At 48.2% G+C, this 23,626-nt stretch overlaps 1 protein-coding gene across 2 annotated transcripts in view; it reads left to right on the top strand.

The window, feature by feature from the left end:
* The first annotated feature begins 1,053 nt into the window (after positions 1-1,053).
* The window catches only part of PHF6 (PHD finger protein 6), an 86,608-nt gene continuing 64,035 nt past the window's right edge, over positions 1,054-23,626 (top strand). For both annotated transcript variants that reach the window (XM_077492807.1, XM_077492727.1), the window contains exons 1-3: positions 1,054-1,187; positions 14,379-14,545; positions 16,240-16,341. In XM_077492807.1, the coding sequence (XP_077348933.1) occupies positions 14,408-14,545; positions 16,240-16,341 (240 nt within the window). In that variant the 5' untranslated portion in view covers positions 1,054-1,187; positions 14,379-14,407. The remainder of the gene's footprint in view (positions 1,188-14,378; positions 14,546-16,239; positions 16,342-23,626) is intronic.

Here is a 23,626-nt window from a genome sequence, read left to right as displayed (position 1 = left end):
GCCGACCACGTCCGCATATATACTGCGGCAAGGTGGCTCTGTGCATGGGATACAGTGATGTCCGCCAGCCACCTGAGATTGCTCCACAGAGAGGAAGAACGAGGATCTGCCTATGTAAATAAGGCAGATCCCCATTCTAACAGAGGACAGCATTGAGATCTGCTGTTCCTAGTGATCAGGAACAGCGATCTCTGTGTTGTCCCAGTCAGTCCATCCCCTACACAGTTAGAACACACAAAGGGAACCCCTTGATCGCCCCCTAGTGTTAACAACTTCCCTGCCAGTGTCATTTATACATTAATCAGTGCATTTTTTAGCAGTGATCACCGTAATAATGTGCCTGGTCCCCAAAAAGTGGAAACTTGGGGTCAGATTTGTCATTACAAATAAAAAAAAATAGAAGTCCATAAATCTATCCCATAGTTTGTAGACGCTATAACTTTTGCGCAAACAAATCAATATACGCTTATTGGGATTTTTTTTTCCAAAATATGTAGAATTCATATTGGCCTAAACTGCTGAATACATGATTTTTTTTGGATATGTATTATATCAATAAGTAAAAAAAAATGTGTTTTAGTTTCAAAATTATTATTATAATTAATAAATAATTTAGATTTTTTTTTTGTTTATAGCGCAAAAAAATAAAAACCGCAGAGGAGGTAATCAAATACCACCAAAAATAAGCTCTATTTGTGGGAAAAAAGGACATCAATTTTGTTTGGGTACAGAGTCGCACGACCGCACAATTGTCAATTAAAGCGACGCAGTGCCGCATCAGAAAAAAAAATGGCCTGGTCATTAAGGGGGTAAAACCTCCTGGGACTTAAATGGTTAACTGATGTATAACACACATCCTGTGATGTGAATGCACCCAGCAAGACGTTTTATTTCCTATTGGCAGCTCTGGCTCTCTATCCCAAAAGATGAACATCTCCCTGTAGCCCCCGCGCTCTCTATACTCAGCAGCCATTGCTGTCACGTTTTCTAGGCCGCCCGCGGGCCTCCAGGGGTTAACACGAGGCGTCGTTCAGGGGGCGGGTGACGGCGCTTCCCGCCGCTGACGTGACGTCAAGACGCCGTACGTGGTGGAATGAAAGGAAACAAACATTAGAGATTACGGCTGTTTGTGGAAGAAGAGTGACAGCGGCTGCGGCGGCGCCGGGAGGGAAGAGCGGGGGTTGCGGGTGAGTGCTGCCAGGGACAGGGACCCCAGCGCAAGTTCCGCGGGGCGCAGTGTGAGGGGTCCCTGGCTCCACCTCCTGTTAAGGCGCGGGAGGCCAAGCAGCCTGAACCTCCCGCCGGAGCCCATTGTAGTGAATGGAACAGGGGGGGGATGATGAATGAGGGGGCCGGGGACACTAGGAGTACAGTGGGGGAGTTCAGGCTGTGACAAGACAGACCTCTGCTCGGTGCCAGGCACGTTTTCATGGGAAATATTCCAGAACACTTCTAGGGGGAGACACTTCTGAGATCTCTATTAAAGTGACTGTAACCCTTAAAAAAAAAAAAAAAAAAAAACCTGTTCCTTTAAGGCAGGATATAGTGGTTGTGTGATGTCATTTGTCCCTCTCTACACTGTAAAGTACCTGGTTGATCCTGACCACTTTTAAGTTTTCAATACTCCACTTTAAATTGTCCTCAGAGGTCAATTTGGGCTGTGTGTAGGCAGCCTGACGTTTTTCAGGCACTGGGGGACCGATTGGAGCCTGTTATGTAGATCAGCTTGGCGTCTTGTGTTTGTCATGCACCCGTCCATCACAGTATTACAGATTCCTGGAACAGGTGACTGGTCTGGGCCTCTTTGCTGTGTATTGGTTTGGAAGCAGCAGGTCCAATGGCTGTGTCTATGGTCCAGGAGAAGCCAGACTCAGTACTATCCCCACTCAGTAGATCCCCAGCACAGTGGTGCCCTCGGCCAGCAGATTTCCCCCAGCACAGTGGTGCCCTCGGCCAGCAGATTTCCCCCAGCACAGTGGTGCCCTCGGCTAGCAGATTCCCCCCCCCCCCCCAGCAAGGCGGTGCCCTCGCCCAGCAGATTCCCCCCCCCCCCCCCAGCACGGCGGTGCCCTCGCCCAGCAGATTTCCCCCAGCACAGTGGTGCCCTCGCCCAGCAGATTTCCCCCAGCACGGCGGTGCCCTCGCCCAACAGATTCCCCCCCCCCCCCCCCCAGCACGGCGGTGCCCTCGCCCAGCAGATTTCCCCCAGCACGGCGGTGCCCTCGCCCAGCAGATTTCCCCCAGCACGGCGGTGCCCTCGCCCAGCAGATTTCCCCCAGCACGGCGGTGCCCTCGCCCAGCAGATTTCCCCCCCCCCCCCCAGCACGGCGGTGCCCTCGCCCAGCAGATTCTCCCCCCCCAGCACGGCGGTGCCCTCGCCCAGCAGATTCTCCCCCCCCAGCACGGCGGTGCCCTCGCCCAGCAGATTCTCCCCCCCCAGCACGGCGGTGCCCTCGCCCAGCAGATTCTCCCCCCCCAGCACGGCGGTGCCCTCGCCCAGCAGATTCTCCCCCCCCAGCACGGCGGTGCCCTCGCCCAGCAGATTCCCCCCCAGCACGGCGGTGCCCTCGCCCAGCAGATTCCCCCCCCCCAGCACGGCGGTGCCCTCGCCCAGCAGATTCCCCCCCCCCAGCACGGCGGTGCCCTCGCCCAGCAGATTCCCCCCCCCCAGCACGGCGGTGCCCTCGCCCAGCAGATCCCCCCCCCCCCAGCACGGCGGTGCCCTCGCCCAGCAGATCCCCCCCCCCCAGCACGGCGGTGCCCTCGCCCAGCAGATTTCCCCCAGCACGGCGGTGCCCTCGCCCAGCAGATTTCCCCCAGCACGGCGGTGCCCTCGCCCAACAGATTTCCCCCAGCACGGCGGTGCCCTCGCCCAGCAGATTTCCCCCAGCACGGCGGTGCCCTCGCCCAGCAGATTTCCCCCAGCACGGCGGTGCCCTCGCCCAGCAGATTTCCCCCAGCACGGCGGTGCCCTCGCCCAGCAGATTTCCCCCAGCACGGCGGTGCCCTCGCCCAGCAGATTTCCCCCAGCACGGCGGTGCCCTCGCCCAGCAGATTCCCCCCCCAGCACGGCGGTGCCCTCGCCCAGCAGATTCCCCCCCCAGCACGGCGGTGCCCTCGCCCAGCAGATTCCCCCTCCAGCACGGCGGTGCCCTCGCCCAGCAGATTCCCCCCCCCCCAGCACGGCGGTGCCCTCGCCCTGCAGATTCCCCCCCCCCCCCCAGCACGGCGGTGCCCTCGCCCAGCAGATTCCCCCTCGCCCAGCAGATTCCCCCCCAGCACGGCGGTGCCCTCGCCCAGCAGATTCCCCCCCAGCACGGCGGTGCCCTCGCCCAGCAGATTCCCCCCCAGCACGGCGGTGCCCTCGCCCAGCAGATTCCCCCCCCAGCACGGCGGTGCCCTCGCCCAGCAGATTCCCCCCCCCCCCAGCACGGCGGTGCCCTCGCCCAGCAGATTCCCCCCCCCCCCAGCACGGCGGTGCCCTCGCCCAGCAGATTCCCCCCCCCCCCAGCACGGCGGTGCCCTCGCCCAGCAGATTCCCCCTCGCCCAGCAGATTCCCCCCCCCCCCAGCACGGCGGTGCCCTCGCCCAGCAGATTCCCCCCCCCCCAGCACGGCGGTGCCCTCGCCCAGCAGATTCCCCCCCCCCCAGCACGGCGGTGCCCTCGCCCAGCAGATTCCCCCCCCCAGCACGGCGGTGCCCTCGCCCAGCAGATTCCCCCCCCCCAGCACGGCGGTGCCCTCGCCCAGCAGATTCCCCCCCCCCAGCACGGCGGTGCCCTCGCCCAGCAGATTCCCCCCCCCCAGCACGGCGGTGCCCTCGCCCAGCAGATTCCCCCCCCCCCCAGCACGGCGGTGCCCTCGCCCAGCAGATTCCCCCCCCCCCCAGCACGGCGGTGCCCTCGCCCAGCAGATTCCCCCCCCCCAGCACGGCGGTGCCCTCGCCCAGCAGATTCCCCCCCCCCCCAGCACGGCGGTGCCCTCGCCCAGCAGATTCCCCCCCCCCCCCAGCACGGCGGTGCCCTCGCCCAGCAGATTCCCCCCCCCCCCAGCACGGCGGTGCCCTCGCCCAGCAGATTCCCCCCCCCCCCAGCACGGCGGTGCCCTCGCCCAGCAGATTCCCCCCCCCCAGCACGGCGGTGCCCTCGCCCAGCAGATTCCCCCCCCCCCAGCACGGCGGTGCCCTCGCCCAGCAGATTCCCCCCCCAGCACGGCGGTGCCCTCGCCCAGCAGATTTCCCCCAGCACGGCGGTGCCGTCGCCCAGCAGATTTCCCCCAGCACGGCGGTGCCGTCGCCCAGCAGATTTCCCCCAGCACGGCGGTGCCCTCGCCCAGCAGATTTCCCCCAGCACGGCGGTGCCCTCGCCCAGCAGACTCCCCAGCACAGCGGTGCCCTCGCCCAGCAGACTCCCCAGCACAGCGGTGCCCTCGCCCAGCAGACTCCCCAGCACAGCGGTGCCCTCGCCCAGCAGACTCCCCAGCACAGCGGTGCCCTCGCCCAGCAGACTCCCCAGCACAGCGGTGCCCTCGCCCAGCAGACTCCCCAGCACAGCGGTGCCCTCGCCCAGCAGACTCCCCAGCACAGCGGTGCCCTCGCCCAGCAGACTCCCCAGCACAGCGGTGCCCTCGCCCAGCAGACTCCCCAGCACAGCGGTGCCCTCGCCCAGCAGACTCCCCAGCACAGCGGTGCCCTCGCCCAGCAGATCCCCCCCCCCCAGCAAAGCGGTGCCCTCGCCCAGCAGATCCCCCCCCCCCCAGCACAGCGGTGCCCTCGCCCAGCAGATCTCCCCCCCCCCCAGCACAGCGGTGCCCTCGCCCAGCAGATCCTCCCCCCCCCCAGCACAGCGGTGCCCTCGCTCAGCAGATTTCCCCCCCCCCCCCAGCTCAGCGGTGCCCTCGCTCAGCAGATTTCCCCCCCCAGCTCAGCGGTGCCCTCGCTCAGCAGATTTCCCCCCCCAGCTCAGCGGTGCCCTCGCTCACCAGATTTCCCCCCCCAGCTCAGCGGTGCCCTCGCTCAGCAGATTTCCCCCCCCCCCCCCCAGCTCAGAGGTGCCCTCGCTCAGCAGATTCCCCCCCCCAGCTCAGAGGTGCCCTCGCTCAGCAGATTCCCCCCCCCCCCCAGCTCAGCGGTGCCCTCGCTCAGCAGATTTCCCCCCCCCCAGCTCAGAGGTGCCCTCGCTCAGCAGATTCCCCCCCCCAGCTCAGAGGTGCCCTCGCTCAGCAGATTCCCCCCCCAGCTCAGCGGTGCCCTCGCTCAGCAGATTTCCCCCCCCAGCTCAGCGGTGCCCTCGCTCAGCAGATTTCCCCCCCCCAGCTCAGCGGTGCCCTCGCTCAGCAGATTTCCCCCCCCCAGCTCAGAGGTGCCCTCGCTCAGCAGATTCCCCCCCCAGCTCAGAGGTGCCCTCGCTCAGCAGATTCCCCCCCCAGCTCAGAGGTGCCCTCGCTCAGCAGATTCCCCCCCCCCAGCTCAGAGGTGCCCTCGCTCAGCAGATTCCCCCCCCCCAGCTCAGAGGTGCCCTCGCTCAGCAGATTCCCCCCCCCCCCCAGCTCAGAGGTGCCCTCGCTCAGCAGATTTCCCCCCCCAGTTCATTAAAAGAGAAGTGTATTTTTCTAGGCTCCTACTTGCCTAGGTGAACGCAGCATGTGTCCCCTCTAACCCCCCTGCTCACTGAAGCACTGAGCTGTAAAGGGGCGAAAGCGGCTGGCTCAGGTTCTAGGCAGTTCGCTGATATGCTTAGCCTGGTGCCAGCCCAGGATTGTTGGCAGATCCTAACCACATTGTCCTGATCTTTCCACAGCCTGGACCAGCTCTGTGATATCAGCCAACACTGCTGAAAACGGGCCAGAGAAGTACAGAACAGACTGCACCCCTGTGATCCACAGGAAAAGTACAGCCAAATGAGCTCTGGCTGTATTTCTCTATTAATACCCCTTTGCAGCAGATCCCCAGCTCATTGACACCCCTGTTCAGTGGATCCCCAACAATGCTGATCACTTTCCCTGTCTGGTCCCCGCTCCCTACCACTGTATTGCTCCCACTTTGTGTACCACATGTGACATCAGCTCTGTTGATCCTCTGCCGCTCGGTCCTTGCTCTCTGGTCCCCGCTCACCTTCTACTATAGCAAGTTGCATACCGTGTGTTCGGTCTGCTGGTTGCTCCAGTCCTGACCCGGCTCACCTTCCTGCTGCACACCAGATGTGACGTCTGCACCAGACACTCCCAGAATATATACACATGAAACAAGTGGCTGCTGATTGTCTTTCTAGTTTGTTGGTTTCCCAGTGCATGCTGGGATATCTCATTCCTGCAAAAAATAAAGATAATTTGGAATAAAAGCCTCTCAAAAGCTGCAGGTGTTGTCATAGACTTCAACAAAGGCTTTGGAGATGCTTTGAAGCACCAAGAAAGCGACGTGGGGTATGATTTGTGAAGCGGGTGCTTTGGCGTTCAGAATGCTTTAAAAAAAAGCGCCTTAAATGCCACATTATGAAGCAAGTGTGAACAAGCCCTTTTAAATAACACTTCATTCAACTACTAAAGGCAGCATTTAAAAACCATGTCAGTCTACATAAGCCTATAGACTGGTCTTGGCGCTCTTCTCTTCCTGATGTCTGGGCTGAAGATGCCCATAAATTCCAGTGGAGAAGCAGATTCCCCCATGGAGGCTACATAACATGGGTGGAGGAATCGTCTGCTGGGCTGTTTAGTGACAGCTGGCCCCACCAACTGTCAACATTTCAAAACAGTTCTTCCATTTGGTTAGATGTAGCTGCTGTTCAGCTGCAAATTTCCTGCCTGGTATCTTTGTTTTTTCAGTCAGGTGAGAGGTGGATGACAGGTCCACCCACTGAGTGAATTTTGTTTGGTTCATTGGGATCCAGCCAAAAGTTGCTCACTGTATGGTCAATCTAAAATGGAACTTAACCACTTGCTTACTGGGCACTTAAACCACCCTCCTGCCCAGACCAATCTTTAGCTTTCAGCGCCGTCGCACTTTGAATGACAATTGCGTGGTCACGCTACACTGTACTCAGTTTTTTTTTCACACAAATGGAGCTTTCTTTTGGTGGTATTTAATCACCACTTGGGTTTTCATTTTTGTTAAACCCGCTCTGTTTACATCACGTGATCAGCTGTCATTGGCTGACAGCTGATCACGTGGTAAGGGGTCAAGGTCCCAGACTCGCTGATCACAGAGTGTGCCGCTCGCACCCTTCTCCCAGCAAATTAGATCAGAGCTGTAGCCGTCTTTTGGCTATAGCGTGGATGGGAGGTGGTTAAGGCATATTTCAATAAGTTCAAACAGTCTAAAGCCTGCAAAGTTTCTCCCTGTCGTCCGTATCTTTTGCCTGGCTTCTTCCAGCTGCTGGTCTTCAGCCGTTTTGATAGGCTTGTGTGGGACGTCACTTCCACACATGCACTGGAGTCCAGTAGTTTTGGCACACTGGCAATGTGCTGGAGTGTAAACTAAGGTTTACTTTATTGCATAAGAAACCTTGCATGTCACTTCTGCAATGAAGAGCCTGCCTGTTAACCATTTCTAACTTTACATTTAAAAAAAAACGTGCTATACTTCCCTCCTCTATTGCACAGAGCAGCCCGGAACCTCCTCATCTCGGGGTCCCTATTTGATGCTCCTGGCCCCTCCCTCCTATTGAGTGCCCCCACAGTCAGCAGCTTCCTATGGGAGGCACTGGAGCCCTGACCTGCCCCCTCTCTCCCCTGATTGGCTGGAGAGAGATGGGGCTCAGGTATGTAATTAGGGAGGTCCTGGGGTGGCTGCTACACACTTTTTTTTTTTTTTATCTTGATGAATGTTTGCAAGATTAAAAACAAAAAACAACCTTCTGCCTTTACTACTCCTTTAATTTACCACTGAAATCAGCAAACGGCTCTGTGCTTTACATAGTTCTGACCGCTGTACTGCATAAAATGTATTCTGCTACGTGTGTGTGTTTAACCACTTCAATACAGGGTATTTTCACCCTCTTCTTGCCCAGACCAATTTTCAGCTTTCAGTGCTGTAACATTTTAAATGACAATTGCGCGGTCATGCAACACTGTACCCAAATGAAAATTTTGTCTCTTTTTCTGCACAAATAGGTTTTTTTATTTTTTGTTTGGTGGTATTTGAGCACGGTTTTTATTTTTTACACTATAAACAAAAAAGAGCAACAATTTTGGAAAAAAAAAATTTTTTTTGCTATAATATTCCAAATTAAAGAAACATTTTTTTTTTCCCTCAGTTTAGGTCGATATATATTCTTCTACATATTTTTGGTTTGTGCAAAAGTTATAGCGCCTACAAAATAGGGGATAGATTTGTTCAATATTCACTGTATACCGCCGGGAAGCCGAGGACATCATATGACGCCCGCCCAGGATGGGAGATCCCACCTGCGGACGTCATATGACTATGGGCGGGTAGGGAAGTGGTTAAAAAGAAAAATCCCAGTAAGTGAATATTGGTTTGTGTGAAGGTTATAGCTTCTACAATCTATTGTGTATATTAGGGCTGAAACAACTAATCGATTAATCGACAACTAATCGATTATGAAATTAATCGATTACTATTTTCATAATCGATTAATCGGCCAGTAACATAATGGGGTTAAAAAAACATCAAATGAGCCCTTTTTGTACTATAAAGAGCAAATCGCTACTGTAAATATTACTTTCACTGTTCTACAGTAAAAAAATGAACCCCTTACAGTAGTGATTATCTATGTTTTTCTACTATAAATGGCTCATTTTCATTTTTTAAACACCATTATGTTACTAAAGGTCTTAGACCTGGTTCACATCTATGTGTTTATTGGTGCTTTTTACAGAAATACACTACAGTTCATTTACATGGTTTCCTATGGGACACGTTCACATCTGAAAGGGTCAGGGACCTTTAACGGAAAATGGTGCTTTATTGGTTCAATATACTTCAATGGAGAAGCTGCAGAAAAGCATGTAATGCATTTTTGCAGCAATTTGTGTTTTTTAATCTGCCCCAAAAAAAATGCAAATTGCAGTAAAATCACAAAAATCTAAACGCACAGCAAAAAGCATGGCAGAAACAGATCAAAAGCAAACTGCATAGGTGTGTACTGAGCCTTATGCTGGCCACACAGATCAATTTTCAGATGAAAATATTCAGATGAAAAATCTTTGTACATTCACTGAATGAAAGAATTTTGCTTGAAATTTTCACTTGTTTTTAACATTTTTTTTAAAATTAATGTAATTTCTGAACGAAAATCACATACATTGTCTGAAAATTCCTTTGACTACGAAGTTTTCTATTATTTCCAAATGTTCCCGTCACTGTGGTTGAAAATGAACATCAATTTGACCCACTTTTTATTTTTTTAAGGCTATTAACCGACTAATCGATTAATCGATTATGGAAATAATCGTTAGTTGCAGCCCTAGTGTATATTTACTGGGAATTACGCAGCTATAGACTACAGCTGCACGATGAAAAAAAACATAAAAATCACAATCTCGATTCAATACCCCTCACGATCTTAATCTGGCATTTCCACGATTCTATGAAAACAGTGCAGAGCTGTTCTGTGCTCACAGCTGTCAAAAAAATGGGCCTACTTTTGTGCCCCTTCACATAAAATGTGTCCATCAGTGTGCTACTTAGTTTATTTTAAGGGGCACTCTGATGGTCATATTTCATATTAAGGGGCACTCTGATAGGCACAGCAAAATATGCCCATCGACGTTCACCCAAAATGTGCCCCACATACCTTGTTTGCAGGAGTCATCACAATTGGAAAGCTTCAGGCGATGGAAGCTGCGAGATATACCTTGCAAGGAGTGTGAGCCGCGAGCAACAGGGGGGGGCGGGGTGAGCACATTATGTCACGCCAAAAGTTGCAGCCCTGCTGGGAGTGAGAGCCAGAAACCTGAAGCTGCGAGCAGCAGGGGGGCGGGGCACTCATGTGACGTCACGCACCTAACTTGCAGCCCAGCGGGGAGTGAGAGAAAGAGCCAAGGTCAGGATCAGGGGGCTAGGTGCACACATGAGACGCTGCTGGGAAACCCGCGGTCCCAGCAATCCAGTGGCTGCTGACACTTGGCACTACACTAGCAGTTTGGGCAGGAGCCCAAACTGGTCTGTACTTCGACCACAGGCCACCATTTAATGATGGCTGTTTTAAAAAGGCCATGAACTTGGGTCTGCAAATGAGTTCAGTTTAACCACGTAAAGACAACCTTTTTCTGACAGTTGTTGCTCACAAGGTAAAATCTGTATTTTTTTTGCTAGAAAATTATTTAGAACCCCCAAACATATATATATTTTTTTTAGCAGAGACCCTAGAGCAGGGATATGCAGTTAGTGGACCTCCAGCTGTTGCAGAACTACAAGTCCCATGAGGCATAGCAAGACTGACAGCCACAAGCATGACACCCAGAGACAGAGGCATGATGGGACTTGTAGTTTTGCAACAGCTGGTCCGCTAATTCCATATCTCTGCCCTAGAGAATAAAATGGTGGTTGCTGTAATATTTTATGTCACTGTATTTGCGCCACTGTCTTTCAAACTTATTTTTTTGTGGGAAAAAATACACTTCAGTGAATTAAAAATAAAACTAAACAGTAAATGTTTAGTTTTTTGTTTTTTGTATAATGTGAAAGATCGCGATCTTTATTCTAAGCAGAAAATTCATGATTCAAATTTTTTCAAGAATCGTTCAGCTCTACTATAGACGCTATACTCCAATGGTGGTGATGAGTGACTTAGTGTGACTGTGTAAGACCCCTTTCATGCTAAAGCGCCAGTTGTTTTGGGGTGCTTTTCTGGTGCTTGCTGAGCGTTTTTTTTTTTTTTTTAAAGGTCATGTGACAATGACAAATGCCTGCTTTGCGGCACTTTTAAGACGATTCAAAAGCGCTACCCATTCATGGGCAGGGGTGTTTTTGGAGCACTTTTTACACTGCTGCAAACCCGCCCCAAAGATGCTTGCAGGATTATTTTTTTTTAACGTCCTGCAAGTGCACCGCCCGAGTGTGAAAGCACATGTGCAAATGAATGTGGGGCAGTTTTCAGGCGCTATTTCTAGTGCTAAAATCCCCTCACACTGCCTCAGTGTGAAAGGGGTCTTAAGGTGGTGGACAATCTGGCACTATTGACACTAATATAGTGATCAGTTATAACACTGTACTTATGACACTGGCTTGGAAGGGGCAATCAAGGTTTTAAAAATGTGCCTAACAATGTGTAATGCGTGCTGCTTTTACTTTTCTATCTGTTTTTTTTTTTTTTTTCCTTTGCAGGGAAAAGAGACATATAGATCGCTTATCAGTTTACAGAGTCCTGTGTGTCTGTAAACACAGGGCTCTGTGCTGTGATTGGACACAGCCGATCAGCAGGTTTCAGCCATGAATTATTGGCCCTGACCTGCTGACAAAATTTTGCTGTATCCAACCACAGTGCAGTTAGCAGGTAACGTGATCTGGCAGGGCTGTGGCGATCGCCCGCAATATAACTGCTGTGGTTGGGCAGCAAGTAGTTAAATACCTCCCAAAAGAAGGCTCTGTCTTTCAAAAAATATCAAATTAATTTGGGTTCTGTGTTGCAGGACCAAGTAATTGCCAGTCAAACTACCGTAACACTGAAAAATGGCTTGTTAATGAAGGGTTATGTACAGGTTGCTACTAAAGAGGTTAAGAAAAAAAAATCTGGACTTAAGCTCCGCTCCGCACGATCAGAAAATCATAGGAAAAATACTGCTTTCAAAGCGATCGTATGATAATCGGGTTGATGCAGAGCTTTCGGGGAGCCAATCATGGCAGTTCATCTGATATTCTTTTGGACATGAAAAACATTTTTTCCCGTATGATGCCAGATCGCACGATTTTCATTTAATCAGTACAGCTGACCTTCGAAAATGCATTACAACATATGACATCACTTCCACATTTTTATTCTGTCGTACAAGAATTTTTGTGACATTAGTAAACTCATCAGATTCGATTTGCGATTATCATGCAAAAATAAAAACGGACAGTCATTCGTCTGACAATCTAATCGAGTGTGCCAGGCATTAGACTTTAAGTCATGAGAAATTAACTGTGTCATTGCTTGAGCACTGGATGTGGACAGATGTTTCTTTTTTGGTTTAGCTAAGAATCATGCATGCATAGTAAAAGATTCACTTTTCTTTATGGAAAGGAGAGGCATAATTGTGGGAGGTAACAGCTATCCAAACAGATTGATTAAAGAGGAAGTAAAGTCTTCCTCTTTAATTGTACCTATAATAAGGCTTACCTGTAGGTACTTTAAATATATCCTGAACTTGCACAGATATTTACGATGTGCACTGCCGCCGACGTCATTGACGATGCACACCTAAGGAACGGCCTGCTCTTGCCGTTTTGTTCAGGGCCATACCATCATCGCGGCTCTGGCCAGTCATGGCGCTGGAGCCCACAAACCTGGAAGTAGCTCTGGGAAAGATGCCGGCCATGTCTGTGGTGCACTGGCAATGAGAACAATAGTTGATGACAATGGGGACAATATTTCTTGTAACCTGGGGGTTCCCAAGGATTTTCTTGAATTTGCAGGTATTTCATCTCCCTTTCTGTTTGGCCACCAGACAGAAAGTGAAGAGATATCTCTGCGATGGGACACGGGGGCGAAAAAAAATCTGACAGGTTATAACTCTCCCTTGCTCTAACCAAAATGAGAAAAAGTTTTGCCTACAGTTCTACTTTAACTGCTTGCCCACCAGCCGTCTTCATACGGCGGCAGGTCAGCATGTTCTCGCGAACTGTCGTAGCTGTGTGGCGGCCATTTAAGTGGGGTATAGCAGGCGCACACCGCCACACCTCCGAGGGGGGTGCCAATGCGCATGGTTGGCCACGAGAGGCGGATCAGGGATGTGTCTATATACACATAATTCCCGGTTCTGTGAGGAGAGACAGATTGTGTGTCCCTACTAGCTAGGAACAGTGATCTGTCATAATGTCCCATCCTCCTACAGTTAGAACACACACTAGGGAACACAGTTAACCCCTTGATCGTCCCCTAGAGTTAACCCCTTCCCTGCCAGTGACATTTACACAGTAATCAGTGCGTGTTTATAGCGCTGATCAGTGTATAATTGTCATTGTTCCCAAAAAATTGTCAAACTTGTCCGATCTGAACGCTATAATGTCGCTGATCACCGCCATTACTAGTAAAAATACATTTATAAAAATGCCATAAATCTTTCCCCTATTTTGTAGACGCTATAACGTTTGTGCAAACCAATCAATATACGCTTATTGCGATTTTTTTTTCATTATCATAAATATGTAGAATACATTTCAGTTTAAACTGAAGGAAAACATTTTTGCTTTTAAAAAAAATAAATAAAAATGGGGATATTTTATTATAGCAAAAAGTACAAAATATTGTGTTTTTTTTTTTTTCTAAATTGTTGATTTTTTTTGGTTTTTAGCGCAAAAAATAAAAACTACAATGATGATCAAATACCACCAAAAGAAAGCTCTATTTGTGGGGAAATAAAGGACATCAATTTTGTTTGGCTAAAGCGTCGCACGACCACGCAATTGTCAGTTAAATCTACGCAGTGCCGTATTGCAAAAAATGGCCTGGTCATTGAGCAGCCAAATCTTCCGGGGCTGAAGTGGTTAAGTTATACCAAATTTACATAATTTAAAGTTTAACTAAAATTTAGCCCCTGACAGGTCATAAATACAAACACCTGTGACCACCTGGTGCTGAAATACTGTTCTAGGTTGTGACCCTCTATGGCTGAGCCAATGAGGCCTACTGCTTTAATTTGCATTTTGGGGATCCTTATCAATTGCCTGATTTCATACTTTCTTTGAAATCTGAGAGTATGACAGTATCAGGTAACCTAACTGTGTAGGAATTAGTTGACTAAATGTTAAGGTTTTTACCCTAGTTGCAACAGGTTGTTGTCAATAAAGGTTTTCCTCTGTAGTTGGTGACTTGACCCAAGCCCAGAGGATTTCTTCTGCATTGATCCCATTCTTGAGTAAAGTATGCCAACATGTGGCATAAGTACCTGTGTCCATAGGCTTTGGGCATGTGCTGAAGGCATTACTTTGAAAGGCTTCTTAGGTTATTCAGAATTCTTTGAAAAATGCACTTGACCTGTAGTTGACCTTCTAATGAGCATAATTTGACTTTCTTCCAGTGGACTTTGCGTTCCCATAGACTTCTCCTTTGACCTCTTCCACTGTCTTGCAACTTAGAATGTGTGAAATTACAGAGCTCTATAGATGTAGATGTTTCCTCTATGCAAATCCTTGATTTCCTATTGGGAAACTACTTTTTTTTTTTAGGTGAGGTACTACTGATTTAAGACTAATTGTACATTTTTTTTTTTCCCCTACAGTCTGAGGCAAAGTTGGCAAGCATCAAATCATGTCGGGATCTTCTGCACAGAAGAAAGGATCCTTACGGCAGCGAAAGTGTGGTTTCTGCAGGTCCAATAGGGAGAAGGAGTGTGGACAGTTAATGGTTTCCAGCAATCTGAAGGTGGCAGCTCATCACAGATGCTTGGTTAGTATCTATTCTTAAAGATAGAGGTGTCACCATATGGGGTATATAAAGACCATGTTATATTTATTTTAACTATAGTTGGCCCAGTTGTGCAGTGATCAGAAACCAAAGGGAAGAATCAGTCCTGTGAAGACGTCAGCTGCCACTGTATGAGACCTGAGGATACAATGATCTTCATGATTCATATGTTTAGCTTAGTCTGTTGGCTGGCTCATAGAAGCATGAATGGCCATACTTGATCCATGAAGATGATCGGCACAACCAATATTGCTTTAAAATCTCGCTTTTAGTCAGGAAACCACAGTGTACAATACGCAAATACAGCGAGTTGACACGTTTCAGCCTACATGGCTTTAATCATAATCAACTACAATAGAACATAAACTTTGAAATATATAGTGACTAAAATAACAAGGGCTCCATCTACTAATTAACTCATTTAATGAGAGCGATTGCAAAAAACAAAACAGCTGATGTACAAGCCACTATGCTTCACAGACAGACATTATAGAAAATGGTAAACAAAAAAAAATTAATCTATCCTATCCATCTATCACAAGGCTGGCTGAGGAGACACAGTGGCTGGATGAATGTTTAGAACCGTACAGGGACAGCTCTGGATGCAGATTTTGTCCTTTCTCTGGCATTCCGGGGGCTCATAAACATGCTCTTCTGCACAGAGAAACAGGTCTATGCTGTAGGGATTGACTGATATTGTTTTTCCAGTGCTATTACGATACCGATATTTCGGGACAACCTCTCAGGCCGATAGCCGATATTGTCTGCTGATATAGTGCACATTTAAAAAAAAATGGTATCAATGTTATTGCTGTCACAAGAAATGTAAACATCCCTTGTGACAGTAATAGGCAGTGACAGTCACTCTTTATGGAGCGATAGGGTTCTGTAAGACTCCAAACCCCACCTCTGCACTTGAAAGTATTTTGAATTCTTTCTATTTTTTAAAACTGGCGCCTTTAACTGGTTGCCGCCTGCCCACCGTCAAATGACGGAGGGGCGGTGCGGCTCCCGTTCTGTGACGCTGTCATATGACAGCATCCCATAACGGCCAAACTTTGTGCATCAATGTGTCATTTAAGCTTTTGCAAGGATGTTATTGTTTAATCTGAAGTGATTTAAATGTGCAATCATGCTGAAACCCCTTAGTTTATTTCTTCACCTTGAGTCAGGAAATGTTCATCCTAAATCTTTCTTTGCAGCTGCCTAAACTTGCAGATTGTCTCCCAGCTTCTAAACACATTATAGTATCAAATACTATGTTGAGGGCTTTCTTTGCTGCCTGTCCTGACAGCAAATGGACAGGGACTTGAGCGATTGCCCCAAAGCAGATAGATACCATTAACAACCTGACAGGGGTTCTAACCCTTTCCCCACTATATTTATTTAGAGATAATTTTAAAGAAAAAATTGATCTTTCATGAATAAAAGTTTACAGTGATTTCATATTACAGCTCGTACAGTTTTTCAGATTGCAAATTCAGGCCTCATGAAGTGTACGTTTTGACTATCTACTCCTAAATTTGTTAGTTAGTTTTATATTTTGAAATTGCATGTTATAATAGAAATTATTTGCAGATATGTCTGTCCATTCAATCCTTGTTTTATTGCTTCTTTGTTAAATGCAGACAAGTCTCATTTTAATTCATACCAATTGTTTTTTTTTCTTTCCTCAGCTGTTTTCATCAGCACTGGTATCTTCTCAGTCTGAAAGTGAAAACCTTGGTGGGTTCGCTATAGATGATATCCAGAAGGAACTAAGAAGGGGTAAAAAACTGGTAAATGTCCGATATTATGAGATATTGTCTGTGAGAGCATTTGTAACATTGTACAGCAAAATTAAATGGAAATGCAATAATTTCTAATCTTCGAATACGTGAAATACAGCCAGAATTTTTTTTTGTTTTTAAATGGTTATTTGTAAAAGGTAACATTGCTTTCTCTATTGTTTATCGACGGACACAGCAGCTGTTCTTGACCTTGGGGTTATATCGCCCCTTAAGGAGGGGGCTAGGCAGAAAGTGTTAAAAAAACAGCAACACTTGCACAGTACCGCCATGGGGGTGGTCCTTCTGGCTATAAACCCTCACACTGCATCCAGTGTATATCCAGGTATATGCTCCGGGGCACACATATGACCGGGCTACTGCTGTCTGTGTCACAGTGTGCCGTGGCTGGCAGCCACCCCGTACTGCTCGGGTGATGGGTCTATCTGTGGAATGCGTCCAGCAGTCCCTGCAGGAGAGGGAAGTATGGTTCCGCCTGTTTCGGCAGGATGGAGCAGCTGGGCATTCCCTGGGAGGTGGACTAGCGGGTTTCTCTCTCCCATTCTTCTCTCCCTGTCCTTTCCCTCCTCCCCGTGCCATGTAGCTCTCCCTTTTGGCCTGGTGTTGGCACCGAGGGTCTTCACCAAGGTGCTAGCCCCAATTTTGGCTTTGCTAAGGCAGCGAGGGATCGCAATCATGTGTTACCTGGACGACCTCCTTCTGAGGGCAGCGTCCACCCCAGAATTAGGGGAGGATGTAACCAACCAAACTTCAGGAGTTTGGTTGGGTACTGAACCTACAGAAGTCGGTGTTGGTGCCGACTCAACGCCTGGAGTACCTGGGCCTGCTTCTGGACACTGCAGACTCTTCAAGCTGCGGTGAAGCTGTTGGAGTTCCACAGGTGGTCATCGTGTTTTTGCATGCGATTCCTAGGTCTTTCAAGGCGGTACAATATGCTCAATTCCACACTCGAGTCTTGCAAAAGGAGATCCTGTCAAGATGGCACAATTCTCCATTTGTCCCTGGATTGTCAAATTCGAGTGAGCCAGCTAGTCAGGGACTCCCTGCTCTGGTGGCTGAGGTCTCCGGCTCTTTGGTCCGGGAAGTCGTTCCTTCCTCTTCTTTGGACGGTGATCACAACGGATGCCAGCCTGACCAGTTGGGGTGGAGTTTGGGGCATACAGTCAGCCCAGGTTCGGTGGACCCAGGAAGAATCCCGCCTGCCGGTCAACGTGCTGGAACTTCGGACAATCAGGCGGTGCCTCGCGCGTTGGTCACAGAGGCTGCAGGGACGTCCATTCAGGATCCAGACGGACAATGCCACGGCGGTGGCATATGTCAACCATCACGGAGGAACAAGGAGCTTGGCTGCAGCACTGGAGGTCACTCACATCCTGCGGTGGGCAGAGCAGCGTGTGCTGGCTCTGTCAGCCGCAAAAAACCAGATGCTGGAACAAGGGGAATGGTCGCTACATCCGGATGTATTTCGGCTCCTTTGCCTAAAGGGGGACACGCCAGAGGTGGATCTCCTGGCTTCGCCACTCAATCGGAAGGTACAGAGGTTTGTGGCCAGGTCAAAGGATCCCTGGACAGACGCAGCAGACGCCTTGCTGACTCCATGGGGGCATTATCGACTGATTTATGCTTTTCCCCCCACTGAAACTTCTACCCTGTCTGCTTTGCAGCGTGGAGGCCGAAGGGATTTTGGTCATTCTGATTGCCCCAGATTGCCCTCTACGGCCGCGGTACGCCGATATACTACGGATGGTGGTGGATGTTCCTTGGCGACATCCGATGTGAGAGGACCTTCTGTCGCAAGGTCCAATACTTCACCCTGCTTTACCGTCACTGGCTTTAATGCCATGGCTGTTGAAAGCCAGGTACTAAGGGATAGATTTCTGTCGAATTCGATAATATCCACTATGTTGAGGGCACGGAAGTCATCTTCTCTGAAGGTTTATCATTGTACGTGGAAGACCTACATCTTCATATGTGAGGAGATGGGGTGGCGTCTGCATGCTTATTCAGTTTCCAGGATCCTGCTGTTTTTGCAGCAAGGAGTGGATCAGAAACTTGCATTAAGCACCATTAAGGGGCAGATATCAGCTTTAGCTGTCTTTTATTCAGCGTCACTTGGCAACTCATTCATTGGTGAGTACGTTTGTTCAGGGGGTTCGACCACCGCTACCGTAGGATTTGAATCTGGTGCTCTCTGTGCTTCAGAAACTGCCGTTTTTGAAAACAGGGAGAGTCCCTTATTGACACTCTCTGAGATAGTAGTCTTTCTAGTGGCCATTACATCTGCCAGGAGGGTTTCTGAGTTGACGGCCTTGTCTTGCAAGTCTCCCTACTTGATCCTCCAAGGATAAGGTGGTGCTGTGTCCGCAGCCTTCGTTTCTTCCAAAGGTTGTTTCAGCCTTTTATCTTAATGAGGACATTGTGCTTCCGTCCTTATGTCCTCGGCCGTCACACCCCAAAGAGGTGGCTTTGCATTCCTTGGATGTGGTCCGGGCTCTGCGGGTGTATCTGTCTGCTGCGGCTCCTTTTCGGAGGTTGGACCCGCTGTTTGTATCGGCTGGTCCAAAGAAGGGACTGGTGGTCTTGGTGGATCAGACAGCTTGTGGTTCAGGCTTATGCCATAAGGGGACGAGCTCCTCCCTTTCCTGTCACGGCGCATTCTACCAGGGCAATTGGTGCCTCTTGGGCTTTCCGACATCCAGCGTCTTTTTTTCCCCCAGGTGTGTAAGGTGGCAACCTGGTCGTCCGTTCACACTTTTTACACAATTTTACAAGGTTGATGTGAGCGCATCTTCCGATGCTTGCTTCAGCCGCAAGGTTTTGCAGGCGACTGATTAAGGTTGCAACTCCTCCGTTTGGGAGCTCTGGTTGTTATGGGTGTAGGCGTTCGCTGTTCCCACCCCTTGCTGCTTGGGGACGTCAATAAGGTCAAGAAGAGCTGCTGTGTCCGTCAATGAACGATAGAGAAAATAGGATTTTTGTACTCACCGTAAAATCCTTTTCTCTGAAGTTTGACGGCATCTAGCCCTCCTATTTATGTTTGTCCTGCTTCTTGACAAACTGAGCTGGTGGATGTAGTGTAAGGGGTTATAGCCAGTAGGACCCCCCCCACCGGGTGGTACTGTGCAAGTGTTACTGTTAAAGAGGAAGTAAACCCTGATGAGTTTACTTCCTCTTTCATTCCCTGCAAAGGCAAAGCATAATGGACTACTATGTAGAGGTCGACCGATATGGGTTTTTCTCTGGCCGATGCTGATGCCGATATTTAGAAATCATGGCGGCCGATAGCCGATATATGATGCCGATTTTTTTGGGCCGATATGTTAGGCCGATTTTATTTTATTTCTTTATTTTTTTCCTTTTTTTATATATTATTTATTTATTTATTTTTAATCCCCCTTGATCTAACACACCTTTCCCACTGGGGCGTTTTTCAGGCGCTTTTGGGCTAAAAATAGCGCCTGAAAAGTGCCTGCAAAATGGCTCCCCTGCAGTCTGTGTGAAAGACAGAGTGCTTTCACACTGAGGCGATGCGCTGGCAGGATCTTAAAAAAAAAGTCCTGCAAGCAGCACGTTTGGAGTGGTGTATACCGCTCCTCCACCACTCCTGCCCATTGATATGAATGGGCACTACTGCCGAAGCGCATGCAATGCGATTTGGCAGCAGTGCTTCATGGGCGCATTTAACCTCTTCCTTGGCCGCTAGCTGGGTTAGATGTGCCCCACTAGCAGCCAAATAGCACCGCTAAAATGATGGTAAAGAGCCGCTAAAACTTGCGTTTTACTATCAACGCCTGCCCGCTCCAGTGTGAAAGCAGTCTTCATAAGTGATACAAAAAATTTCTTACATTTAAACATTTATTAAACAAAACAAACCTCCAATCAGTTTACTTGTATGTATGATTTAGATAAAAAAAAAAAAAAAACCTATGTATTAAATAAAAACAGGTAGTCAAAACTTTTGGACAAAAAAAAATGGGCTAACTTTACTGTTTTTCTTTTATTTTTATTTTTTAAATAGTGTATTTTTTCCCCAAAAAAATGCATTTGAAAGACCTCTGTGCAAATGCCATGTGACATAAAATATTGCAACAACTGCTATTTTATTCCCTAGGATCTCTGCTAAAAAAATATATAATTTTGGGGGGGGGTCTAAGTGATTTTCTGGCAGAAAATACTGGATTTTTACTTGTAAGCAACAAGTGTCAAAAGATTTAGCCTTTAGGGCCGGTTCACACAGCGCGGCGAGGCGTCTCCGACTTACCTCGCCGCGACCTGCGGGGAGCTCAGCGGCGACTTGCAGAGGACTTCTGTATAGAAGTCAATGCAAGTCGCCCCGATGTAGTACAGGAACCTTTTTTCTGAGTCGGAGCGACTCGAGTCGCTCCTCTCAGAACGGTTCCATAGTACAGAACGGGGGCGACTTGCGGGAGCGAGGCGAGGCGAGCCGTGTCGCCTCGCCTCGCCTCGCTGTGTGAACCGGCCCTTAAATGGTTAAACTGTGAACTCTACACACTGAGATGATTTCATTCATTCAAGTGTAAACATTGTATCATTTTGTTCTTTTCTTGGCAGCCTGCCCAGAGAGGAGGAAAGTGTTTCTATGACGACTCAGGCAACTTACACTGACTTCTATACAGAAGTCATTTCAAAGTCCCACTGCAGTTCTATATCGGCTTTTTACCAGCACAATCGGCCGATGCCGATTAATTAAAAAACTGCAAATATCGGCCTATATATTGGCCGGCCGATATATCGGTCGACCTCTACTACTATGCATCGCATAGTAGTCCATTATGTGTCACTTACCTGACACAGGAGCCAGCGAAGTCGCCGCTGTCCCCTGTAGTCCGCCGCATCCATCTTCTTGGTGGGGTCTCGCAGCTCCGCCGCTGTCATTCGGCGAAGCTACGATGACGTCACTCCCACGCATGCGCACGGGAGCCGACACATGCGGCAGCTCCAACGTTGAGAATGCCGCGCTCAGTGCGCCTGCGTGCCGCTGTCTACGGCGCATGCGCCGTAGACAGCGGTGCCTGTTTTTCTTTTCTGTCTTTGGCTGGCTTTGATTAATTTTTTCTTTTTTTGGATTATTGATTTGTTTTTGTTCATCGCTTGTTTTTATTAATGCTGTTTAGACATTTTCAGTTTGTTTGTTTTTATTTACTGAGGCTGTAGCACTGCACTATCTTTGTACATTTTAAGTGGTTGAAAACCTAGTTACACCACTTGTACCTACTGGTAAGCCTATAATAAGGCTTATCTGTAGGTACTGTAAATATCTCTTAAACCTGCACAGTTTAGGAGATATTTACCATATACACTTTTGCTGACATCGGTGCACGGAAACTGAAGAAATAGGTCACTGGTGCAGTTTCTTCTGCAGCCGTGCCATGATCGATGGCTCCCGTGCTCATGCACGGGAGTAACGTAATCGCGGCTCCGGCCAGTCACAGCACAGGAGTCCGCGAACCCGGAAATAACTCCTGAAGACATGTTGCCAGTCACAGCGGTGTGTGGGGCTGCTGCAACATCTTCGATCTAAGTTAAGTATTTCATAATGATCTAATATGCATTACCTTTGCATATGCCTTTTTGTCTTGCAGGGTTTGTGGTGGGTTTTTATTTATTTATTTTTTGGGTTTACAACCACTTTATTATTCTAAAAAGAACAGGGTATAATTATCAGTGTGTTTAAACACACTGTGGTTTGTAAACGCATTTGTACATGGTGTAGCAAAATTTACTTATTATATGCAGAGGCTCGTTTTCCTTATTTCAGAGCTCGACAAATCCCAGGTCACCATGATGACTAGAAATTGCGTCCTGGCGCCTTGCCTTTTGTCAGCCATACGCCTCCCACTTGCTGATCCTGCTATAGCCTAAGTGTGACAGCCCTGACAATTGGCCTGGGCAGGAAGGGGGTGAAAGTACCTGGTAGGCAAGTGGTTAAAAAAACAACTGTCTCCTAACTTTTTTAGCTGGCTCCTAGATTCAAAGCAAATTTGTCAAGCTCTGCCTTCGTTGAAGTGCTAAAAAATATGATTTTACTATGGGTGCTCCTTCCAGAATTTGGAAAATGTTCTGTGTGTTTTTTTGCAAAAGCTACAGATTTAAGGAGTAACTCCACTTTTGTTGAGGGGGAAAAAAAACATTCCCATCTGGGTTATCTATGTACATTGCAGGTTGTTGCCGATTCCTACCTTTTTGTTGTTCTGAAGAAATAGCTGTTTGTGTCCATGTGAAAAGTAAATCTAATGGTAGTGATTTCACAATTATCAATCAGCTGTTGCACTTGCAAGGGTCTGCATTCCTTTAGACGTGATTTTCCTTTGGGAATTTATAACCAGATATGACATTTTTGATACCAAAACTCTGACCTAGTGTAGACTTCTGGGAAAATCAGTAAGCCATCTGTATACAGAATTCCTCCAGGTAGCCATAGTGGATTAAATCTTACAGAAAATGACAGCACTACATATTGAAATGGAAAGGTAACTTTTAATAACCTTACATCACAATATGATACGTGCCTTAATTGTATATACCATATTGTGTGGTGTTTTTTTTTTTTTTTTTTTCCCCTCTATGGAAGTGGAATTAGCATTTTTTAAACTAGGATAAAATGTGTGATTTAACAGTTTTAAAATGAATGCATTAGTTCATATTAAAGTGTATGTAAACCCAACACTTTATTATGTTTTGGATAAAATGTTATGGTGTTTTTTTTTTGTTTTTGCTTTTTTGCTGTTTATGTCCCTGCTGGGGAAATTCAGCTTCACTATTTATCATGGTCACCATAGACTCTGCTACAGTTGGTGATGAAAATTTTAAATTTGATGTTATAGGAAGGAAGGAGGCGGGGGGGGGGGGGGCATCCAATGAGGGCATGTTTGGTGACCATTATCTGAGGATATATCCCCTTGCTTTTGCAAAACACCTCTATACTTGCTTTGTTTCTGGGACAGGAAGTGCTTGGAAGTCCCCTTGACAGTGCACAAATGGCAAAAAAAGACAGGGGATGCTATCCAATATTCACGTTTTTGTTAATTATATATACTTTAAATTTAATTGAAAGGATTTAGAATAGATTTTATAGGTGTTTATTTCTGTGTTTTGCACACGTAGGTCAAACCTGCTCTCCCCCTAATCACCAACACAGTAAACACTAAATCCTGAAAGGGGACATACGCTGATAAGCCAAATCTAAGCCATACCTATAAATAAGAGAAAGGAAAGACAAACTGCGCTACATAATAAATATTTCTAAACAGCCTGG

The sequence above is a fragment of the Lithobates pipiens genome, unplaced genomic scaffold (genome assembly GCF_037356315.1).
Source record: "Lithobates pipiens isolate NorthernLeopardFrog02 unplaced genomic scaffold, aLitPip1_a1.2 Scaffold_1, whole genome shotgun sequence".
NCBI classification, from domain to species: Eukaryota; Metazoa; Chordata; class Amphibia; order Anura; family Ranidae; genus Lithobates; species Lithobates pipiens.
The sequence above is the reverse complement of the archived record's forward strand: the minus strand, read 5'-3'. Positions and strand labels throughout refer to the sequence as shown.